Source organism: Lutra lutra, chromosome 6 (assembly GCF_902655055.1).
Source record: "Lutra lutra chromosome 6, mLutLut1.2, whole genome shotgun sequence".
In the NCBI taxonomy this organism is placed as follows: Eukaryota; Metazoa; Chordata; class Mammalia; order Carnivora; family Mustelidae; genus Lutra; species Lutra lutra.
In genome coordinates, this window is record NC_062283.1 from 144,679,994 (window position 1) to 144,690,238 (window position 10,245).

A 10,245-nucleotide genomic window follows, 5' to 3' on the forward strand; every position below is an offset into this window, starting at 1 on the left:
TAATCCGCCGGCTGGCCCTGCCCCAGCGGCTGCTGCTTTTCCACCTGTACAACGTGTGTGATGAGGCTCTGGTGCTTGCTCCGTGTTCTCGCACTGGTCTGCCCCGCGTTTGCACCTCGTGTCTGTCCGTCTGCCCTGCCTCCTTCCAAAGCAGACCTCCCTCCTCCTCCTCTTCCCTGGGCCTGCTCTGTCTTGTCTTTTAAAAGCCGGGACAGAAATGGGTCCTTTCCCCAGGCCGTGGAGCAGGAGTTCACAGTCAGAGGCTGGTGGGGAAGGATTGTGTCTGCGGTTCGTTTGCTCAAGGATCAGAGGGAATGTGGAGATGCCGATTCTTTAGGATAGAACAGCTCCTTTGGTGCAAAAGCTCCCTTTTGCCCCGTGCCATTTTTTTAAGATCCTTTTGAGTCAGAACCGAGGAAGCGACGTTCCTGTGAGAAATTTGCCCTCTACTGTAGTGAAATATCAAAGATTTAAGGAGCCAGCGGATCTGTTAGCCCTTCGATGAGCCTAACACCCTCACATAAGTTCCTCCGGCCTCGCGCGGTACACGTTGAGTTGTCAAAGCTGGCGCCCGGGAGAAGATAGTTTTCGCAGGTTTGATTTTTATAAAGGAAGAGCATAACCCCATTTCCTCAGGTAACAAAGGACAAACTAGTTTCAGAATATTGACCATGCGGCCCTGGGGTTCAGGTTTGCTCTCCTCTGTCGTTGGACCTGCTGCACTTGACAGAAGTGTGTCCCTCCTGCGTTCTCTCCTACCTGCTCACACTTCTGCATCCCAGACATTCTCAAATCTCGAATTTGCTAGAATGTTCGCTGAGCCCGGTCTCTGCCCCCCTGCGGACCCTGTCTGGGTGCTGCCTCCGCACCCCCAGTGCTGGCTGCTGACCAACTGACCCTCTCTGTCCTGCCTTTCCTCAGCCCGAGTCACCGGAAGACCAGTGTGGGCCGCAGACGGTCCATTTTACCATCGGGCCCCCAGAGACAAGCCCCGAAACCCCTCCTCTAGCAGCCGCCCCTCCCGTGCCCAAACCGAGATCGCTGCAGCCTGGGAAGGGCGCCGAGAGGAAGCCGAGCGGGGGGCCGCCCGCCCCGGGCCATGGCCCCGCCGAGGCCGTCCCGCCGCACCCGCCGGAGGAGCCGCCCCCCGCGCCCCGGGCGCCCCCGAGGAGGAAGAAGTCCGCCCCCGCCGCCTTCCACCTGCAGGTGCTGCAGAGCAGCAACGGCCTCCAGGCGCTCGCCCTTGGCAGCCCCGGCGGCCACCAGCCCCCAGCTCGCCCACCCGACGACGACGGCCCCCTGTCCCCTCCACCCGCTGGCCTCGGCCCTTCCCCCGTGGCGAGCCCCGACACCCACGGCGCCAGGGAGCCCCTGGCCGAGACGGCCTCCCTTGGGGACTGTCGGGATCCCTTCTGGAGCCTTCTCCACCACCCGAGCCTGCCGAAGAACGCCTGGCTTTCCCAGAGCAACGACCCGGTGGACTCGGGGACCGGGGGCCCACCAGGAGCACCCCCCGCCCCCGCTGCCCAGGAGCTGCCTCCGGGGCGCGGGCCGGGGGACGTAGGCGCCTGCGGGACCAGCGGCGACAAGGACCAGAGGACGGTACTGCAGGTGTTTGACCCGCTCGCGAACACATGAGGAGGGAGCGGGGACAGCGGCGGCCGCACGAAGTGTGCCCTCTTCCCAGGGCGGCTCTCCACAGGGAAGCCCGGCCTCGGCCCCCACCCCCACCCCTACCTCCACCCCCATCCAACACCCCTCCGACACCCCCGCCCCCACCCGACCCCCACCCCTATCCGACACCCCCAGCCACACCCCACCCCCGCAAAAGAGACCTCTATTTAAAGGCGCACTGAGAAAACACTTGTCCTTCTGTCACTCTGGTGTCGTTTACAGAAATTGTGTCTCACAGTCAATGCAATGGGGGTTATCCAGCCCCAAGACGGGTTTTAGTCTAGACTCATGCGTCTTAGTTTTCTCTCCCGGGTCTGAGAAACCTCGGGTCAGGTTCACTGTGTGGCTCTGAGGACAGGGAATCCAGTTGATAATGGCCAAGAAGTTCTGTCCGAGCTTTTGCATGTACGTCTGTGGTGTTTTTAAGATGTTATTTGTACTTCGCAGATTGGGGATGACTTTTTTGGCGGGCCACCTGCAGACGCGGTAGCACCTGAAAGGGGGCCGGGCTCGCTGTACATGGCCTGCTGACCCCGGGGTTTAAAAAAAAAAAAAAAAAAAGTCAGAGTTGAAAGCAGCCGCAGATCAACCAAATGACCAGGTGACACATTCCCGTGAGCCCTTGTTTGTATGTACAGGTGCAGGAAGCTTGATTGCGTGGGTGATGACGTCATGCACTGTTTGGGGTTGGAAGCCTCTAGTTTAGCTAGCCGGGCTGCAGCTGGCCGAGGACCCCTCCCCACGTGTGTCAGTGGCTCCGTGCCCCGCAGCGTGCTGCGGTCTTGAGCCCAGGTGTGCGAGTTAAACCCGTTTTTATGCACTGGCTCTTCCCTCTTAAAGGAAGCCTCTTGGCTTCTTTCTCCCCTTGCATTCCAAACGGAAAAAGCACCAAGCTGCAGACTCCAGCTGGCCTATAGTACTGGTCCTCATCCTTAGGGTAGGAAGACTATTTCGTTTAGTCTGGGCTGCCTGGCTGTGGCTTCAGGAGGGAAAGTACCACCTGTCCCTGTAGGTAAGAGATCCCAGAGCAGCATTTTGGGGTTTGCTTATCCATATGTTCACTGGGTTTTGTGTTTTTTGTTTCTTGGGGTGTTTTGTCTGTACATGTGCCACACCACCTCTTGCCTACTCAGTCTCTTAGAAAGACATCACCAGATGACTTGACATTTTACGAATAATGTTGTAAGGCCTAGAATCCGTTTGGAGCAGATACGATGTTTTTGCTAACAAGTTCACAGGTGAAATCTGAGGGTGCCACATACCGCATTTAAGGGATTTAATATCCTAGAATCATACAGCGGTGACTCTGTCTTATCCCTCATGTGACCGGACAAATGGTTAGGATGACACTAACTGCTGATTGTTGGGATGGCAGTAATCGTCCTGCCTGGGGTGGGGGAGGTTACCATTCCCTTTCCTCCTCTGGGATTTTCGGATGATCTCTCATTGCCACTCTCAAGGTACATGGCAGATGATTTAAATCTGGCATGCAACACACACAAAAAAAACTACAACATGTATCGCATTTCATTTGAAAACTGATTTTTAAAAAAAGATATGAGTGACCCACAGGGATAAACAGATAATATATGTAGTTGACCAGTCTTAAAAAGAGGGTATTTCTGGCCTTGGCTGATTAGCATTCTTTCTGTAGTTTGTAAGTAATTTATATCCCGTTTACCTCTAACGAACACAAACAACATAATTCTTGAACAGTTCAGGGGAGAAAGAACACAAGATGGGTAAATGGCTTGGAGAAGTTAAATAATTTGCCAGGATTCACATTGCTACTAAAAGTACTTCGAAGATTTGCTCATTCAAACATTCCCTTTGAACTTTGAAAGAAGATATATGCAACACAGCGGTTGCTTGCAAAGCTGGAAATAGGACTAATTTTCAGGTTTCTTCTTTGATCTAGATGCAAGTAACCAATAAATGGGACAGAGAACAGAATTTTCATGAAGAAGGGTGCTCATCACACAGGAGGCTCTTAAGGATCTGACATTCAGTATTAACACAGAATTGTGTTGACCTCGGGAAGCAGGTGGCAAGAAAAAGTCTGTCGTTTAGCATAAAGAATCGAACAAGTATTTGATCAGGGCTGTTCAAATTTTGTGAACAACAAACTGGACTTTGAAGTGATCATATGTAAGGTTCACGAACCAATGCTCTCTTAAAGACAATTGGAATTGCCTTACTTAGTTTTTAGATCAGTATTTTAAGAGGCGGTAGTTTCCTAGGTTAGCAGAGTTGGTTAAATATCCTGAACAACCAGCAGCTGCCACCCTGGGGATTTCTCTGTGTGGGTTTTTTATTTTTGGTTTTTCTGTGCCCCCACACAGACCTTGCAGTGTCTTTCATTACCGCTCTGTAAGACAGTGCAGTTCACCGTGGAGAATTTGAGGCACAGAACTTTACAATTCAGCATTGTCTCTGTGACCCCAATTATATTCCCTTTTCCAACCTAATCTTCTCCGACTTCTTGCCTATTTTTAAAATACGTTCCGGTAAATGACTGAAATTAGGACATCTGCTCAAGTAATTCCTGTAAAAGTTGACAGTTGTTGAATTTCAAGATATAATAGAATTTTCCAGATACATAGAAGTACAAGGAAAGTAATGCATTAAAACGTTCGCTTTGTAATGAAATAATTTTATCAGAAAGCTGCAAAAATTATTTATTGGGTGACTAGTAATTAAAACCCTGTCATGTTTATTTGATGTGATAATTTGTACTGCAGTTGTAAAAAATGCTTATTAAATATTTTTTCTCTTTTTTAAAATATGGTTTGTTTCTTTTTGGATATGAAAGAATGTTGGGATATCTTCTTTATCTTGCCTTCTATTCTGAATGAAATGTGATTACTAGTTATTCCTCTGAGTTCCTCTTTTTTTTTAATGGTGTGAAGTGGGGCCAACATCACCTTGCCGAAGGATAGTTACAGTATACCATTCATTAAATAATAAACCGTTGCTCTTCCTTCCTTTTAATTAGGTATCTCAAGGGGTTATTCGATTTCATTGGCACTTTCAAATAACACTGGGATTTATATAGCCTTTCTAATTTTTTTTCTGTTGATTTTTAAAACATTTTCATTAACTTCAACTTTAATTCACATCTTTTTTTCTTTTTAATTTTGTTCTAAATTTCTTCTTCTTAATTCCTTAATTAAAAGTAGCACTAGATTCCATTATCTTTAGACTTTCTCACTTAACAGTAAAAATATTTAAAGTTCTATATTTTCCCCAGATTATAGCTTTAATTCCACCCCATGCATTTTGGCATGAAATATGCTCCTTTTCATTACCTTCTAGATTAATTTGCTTTTATTTTCTCTCTCATCCAAGGGAGAGTAATTTTCCAACAGTTAAGGATTTGACATTTAAAAATTGTTTACTCCTAATATTTTGGATTATGACCTGAGAATGTGGCCTAGATGAACCTACTTTTTAAAATGTGTTAAAGTTTGCTCTGTGGCCAAGGGCAGGATTGATTTTTGAAGTGTGTTCATCGATATAGAATAATTTTTTTTTTCACTGTAGGATACAAAATTGTGTGTGTGTGTGTGTGAGAGAGAGAGAGTGCACAAGAGACATATTTGATGTTTAATTCCTCTATACCCCAAATGGAAGGGGTCTTTCCATAAGGCAGATCTCAAGCAGGGGGAGGGGGGCACACAGTTCTCCAATGTAACAGCCTCCTACCTCCTCCCATTATTCTTACCAAGATTTCTTGGGTTTTGTTGAATTAACTCTAATCAGTTTGTTGAAGCCTTTGGTCAATGTCTAGACATGTTGAATGATTACCTTTGCTAATTTTGACCTGTTTAACAGATGCCTCTCTGAGGGAGAGATACCCTACATTCCTCATCCTGCCATTCTAGACCTTGTCCCCTGGGCAGTCTGTTCCGTGCCACTGGATTTCTTGTCAATCCCTGTGCCAATCCTACATTGTCCTTTTTTATGCTAATTTTTATTAAGTTTTAATTTTCTTTAACTTTGGTATCCGGTAAAACAAGCCCTCCTACCTCATTCTTTTCCTTAAGAGGAACTTGGCTACTCCTGACTCTTTGAAATTGCACATAAATTTTAGAAGCAATTCATCAATTCCATTAAAAAAAAATAAAACCTATTGGGAATTGTTTACTGGGAATGCATGGAATAGAATAGACATCTTTATAAGATTGACTCTTCAATCTAGGACTGTAATATATTTCTTCCTTTAAGGATGTAATCATTTCTCCAAGTTTTAAACAGAATTTCTAAATACATATGAAATCAGAGGGAATAGTTTGAACCCTCATATGTCCCTCACCAAAATTTAACAATAATTAACATTTTGCTACATTTGCTTTATATTTTTCCTTTAAAATATTTTAAATGAAGGAATTCTGCTATCATGACATTTGAATTCTATACTAAGCACTTCTACTATGTACTCTAAATAACATTTTTATAATCTTAATACCGTAAGTATATCTACCAATTCTTACTTTAAAATTTATTTGCTGTTTTTTGCTGGTGTACTTAAATATGAGTTTGTTGTGTATGGACTGTATCAATCTCTTTAAACATAAAATTCTAACAATTTACTCTATTTCAGTATGCCTACACCACCATCCATATACCACATTATACCATAGCATTAGAAGATATGCCATATATATTCTATTATTCTTGAGAAGGTGCTATGGCCTGAAAGTTTGTGTGCCCCCCCCAAATTCGTATGATGAAATCTTAACCCCCAGAGATGATTGGTGTTAGGAGGTGAGGACTTCGGGAGGTGTTTAGGTCATGAGGGAAGAGCCTTCACAAATGTGACTAGAGTTCTTGTAAAGGAGACCTCACAGAGACCTCTCGCGCTCTCCACATGTGAGGACACAGCAAGAAGGTGCCAGTTTATGAGCTAGGGAAACATGCCCGTGTCAGCGCCATGATCGTGGACATCCAGCCTCCGGAATTGTGATTATTAGATGTTCGTGTTTATAAGCCACCCAGTCTGTGGTATTTTGGTGCAGCCTGAAGAAACTAAGAGAGGCTTCTAACTTAATTATGACTCTTTATCTATTGTGAAATGCAGCCCAATTACAAAGCTGTTAAAATAATTTTTAATGTGTCTTAAAATTGATAAAATATGGTCTCTGTAGATTCTTCTGGATTTTCTATGTAGATAGGCATATCCTCTGCAAACAAGTTTTATGTCTTGATTTCCCATCCCTGTACCTTTGTATACCTTTTTTTTTTCCTTCTAGAAGTAGGTAGGACAATTAGTACAATGTTAAATAGAAGTGTTGGTAACAGACATTCTCCTGAAATGGAAAGTGTTAATATTTTTGCCACTAAGTATGGTGTCTATTGTTTTTTCTTCTCTAGACATCCTCTTAATTAGGTCAAGGAAATTCTTTTCATGGATTACTAAATTCATCTTTTTCATGAATAGTTTGAGTTTTATCAGACATGTTTTACATGAATTGAAATGATTATGATTTTCCCCCTTTTGTTCATTAATAGGGTGAATTATGTTGATCAGTTTTCCAATGCTGAACAACCTTACATTCTTGATATAAATCCAACTTGAACAGATCATATTGTCTTTTTTAAAAAGATTTTATTTTAGAGAGAGAGGCAGATAGCAACAGAGATAGAGCACAGGTGAGGAGGAGTGGGAGAAAAGCAAGCTCCCCACTGAGTAGGGAGCCCAACGGAGGGCTCAATCCCAGGACCCTGGCATCATGACCTGAGCCAAAGGCAGATGCTTAACTGACTGAGCCACCCAGGCACCCCCAGATCATACTGTCTTTTAAACTGTTACTGGAGTTAGATTGTCAATATTTTTGCTTAGGGCTTTTGCAACTATATTCATAATTGAGATTCTCTTTTTTGTACTGTTCTTGGTATCAAAGTTACACTAACCTCCTAAGTTGGGGAGTATGCTCTTTTCTATTAACTGGAAGAATTCAATATTGAAATTACTTTCTCCTTAAATTTTTGGTAGAATACACCAGTGAAGTCAACTGGGTCTATAGCTGCTTTGTGAGAAGATTTTCTAAAATCACTGATTCTGTTTCTGTGATAGTCATAGGAATGGTTTCTACTTCACAGGCAAGTTCTCTACATCATGGACAAGTTGGGTAAGTTTATTTTTCTTGGAATTTTTTATTCTAAAATTTAATAATACTGACCTAAAAGTATTCATAATATCCTCTTTTGATGTTTACATTATAGTGATAACTCCTTTTCATTTTAATATTGGTAAATTGTGCCTTTTTTCTTAACTGGTCCACTCGAGGTTTGTTGATTTTATTAGCCTTTTCAAAGAATCAAGTTTTTTTGAGATTCTATATTATGTTTGTTTTCTGTTTAACTAATTTGTGTTCTTTTTAAATTCCTTCTATTTTTTTATTTTGTTCATTTTTCTAATTTCTTGAGATCAGTGCTTACCTCTTTCAACTATTTGGTCAAATTTGAAAAGAATGCACATTCTCTATCCCTTCAGTACAGTGCTCTAAATATTATTTCAGTGGCTCAACTCTGGAAAGCATGTAATTCAAATCTTGTATTCTCCCCATAATTTTCTGGTCTGTTTGTTTTATCAGCCATAGGTTTAAATTTTCCATGGTGTCTATTCTTGTAGTTTTCTCCGTTTTTGAATTATATAATTTTGGGACATATACTCACATTATATGCAATTAAAATTTACTATTTTCTGGTGAATTTAATCTTTTTAACTATGAAATGACCCTCTTTTCTTGAATAATTCTTGTCTTAAAGTATGTTTTATCTGATATCACTATATCATCTTTCTTTTGGTATTTGCAATACATGTCTTTTTCTGTCTTTTAAATTTTGAACCTCTCTGTGCTCTCATGATTCAGATGGGTCTATTATAAATGACATATAATTGAGTGTTGTTTTCTTACCTAGCCTGACATATTTATCTTTTAACTGGGATGTTTAGTCCATTTACATTTAATGTAATAATTGCTATATTTGGGTTTAAATTTTACCATGTTGTCTATACTTTCTCTTTGTATTATCTGTTCTTTCTTTCTTTTCCCTTCCTTCCATGCCTGCTTTTGGATTTTTCTCATGCTTCTTTTTCTTCTAATTTATATGTCCTTGTATCCTATTTTTGTTGATTATGTTTTTTATTTTTTTTTATTTTTAAATATTTTTTTAAAATTTATTTATCTGACAGACAGAGATCACAACTAGGCAGAGAGGCAGGCAGAGAGAGAGAGAGGAGGAAGCAGGCTCCCTGCCAAGCAGAGAGCTCGATGCGGGACTTGATCCCAGAACCCTGAGATCATGACCTGAGCCAAAGCCAGAGGCCGCAACCAACTGAGCCACCCAGGCACCCCTGTTGACTATATTTTTATTGGTCATCTTAGAAATTACAACATGTGCCATTAAATTCTCCAAGTCTAATGTTAACCATTACTTTACCTTCCTCTTGAATAGGGCAGTGACCCTGGAACACTTTAACTCTGTATATGCCATCCTAAATATTGTTGCTATATATTTTAATTTTATATATTTTAACAACCACTCAAGTCATTATTACCGTTTTGTACAATCAATTTTCGTTTAATTTATCCAAATAGTTGCCTCTTTTCTTGCTCTGCATTTCTTCTTGAATCTCAGCACCTCTGGAAAAATCACATATCTTCTATCTGAGGTACATCCTTTAATATTTTCATTATTGAAAGTCATTTGGTGGTAAACTGTTAATTTATATAAAACGTCCATTTCATCTTAATATTTTAAATGTCATCATTTTTGCTGAATGTATAATTCTAGGATGGGATAGTTTTCTTTCAGCACACTGACAATACCATTGCAATGTCTTCAAGCTTCCATTGACTGATAACTTAGCAACAATCTTAAGTGTTGTTCCTTTAAAGTTTTTTCCTCTTGTCTTGGCTTTTCTGCAGTTTCACTGTGCTGTGTATAGATGTGGATTCATTTTTATTTGCTTACTCTGGAGCTGTTGAACTTCTAGAATCTGTGGGTGGGTTGGAGTTTTCATTAGTTCTGGGAAGCTTTCAATCATTTTCTCTTCTAATACTGCCTCTGGGACATTCTTTTTCTCCTTTCTGGAACTCTCATGAAACATATGATGGAATTTGTTACCTTTTTATTTGCCTATATATTTATCCTCTCTTCTTTATTTTCCATCTTCTGGTGTCTGTTGAATTCTGAATAATTTTTCTGACCTCTCTTCCAGTTCACTAATTTTCTTTGGTTGTATCTAATGTAATTTCAGCTTTCTTTTTTAGAATCTACTTTTGGTATTTTTTAAAAATCTAAGTCACAGGCGCCTGGGTGGCTCAGTCGGTTCAGCATCTGCCTTCAGCTCAGGTCATGATCCCAGGGTCCTGGGATTGAGCCCCAAATTGGGCTCCCTGCTCAGTAGGGAGTCTGTTTCTCCCTCTGCCTCTCCCACTCCCCCTGCTTGTGTTCCCTCTCTCACTCTCTCTCTCTCTCTCTCACTGTCAAATAAATAAAATCTTTAAAAAATTTTTTTAAAAATCTAAGTCACTATCTAGTTCCCTGTTACTAGAAAACTTT

At 41.8% G+C, this 10,245-nt stretch overlaps 1 protein-coding gene across 1 annotated transcript in view; it reads left to right on the forward strand.

Moving 5' to 3' along the window:
• Nucleotides 1-3,220, forward strand: part of SYNJ2 (synaptojanin 2) — a 96,544-nt gene extending 93,324 nt beyond the window's left edge. The window contains 1 exon segment of the mRNA XM_047732911.1: nt 922-3,220. Coding sequence (XP_047588867.1) covers nt 922-1,638 — 717 coding nt within the window. The 3' untranslated portion in view covers nt 1,639-3,220.
• The last annotated feature ends 7,025 nt before the right edge of the window (nt 3,221-10,245 follow it).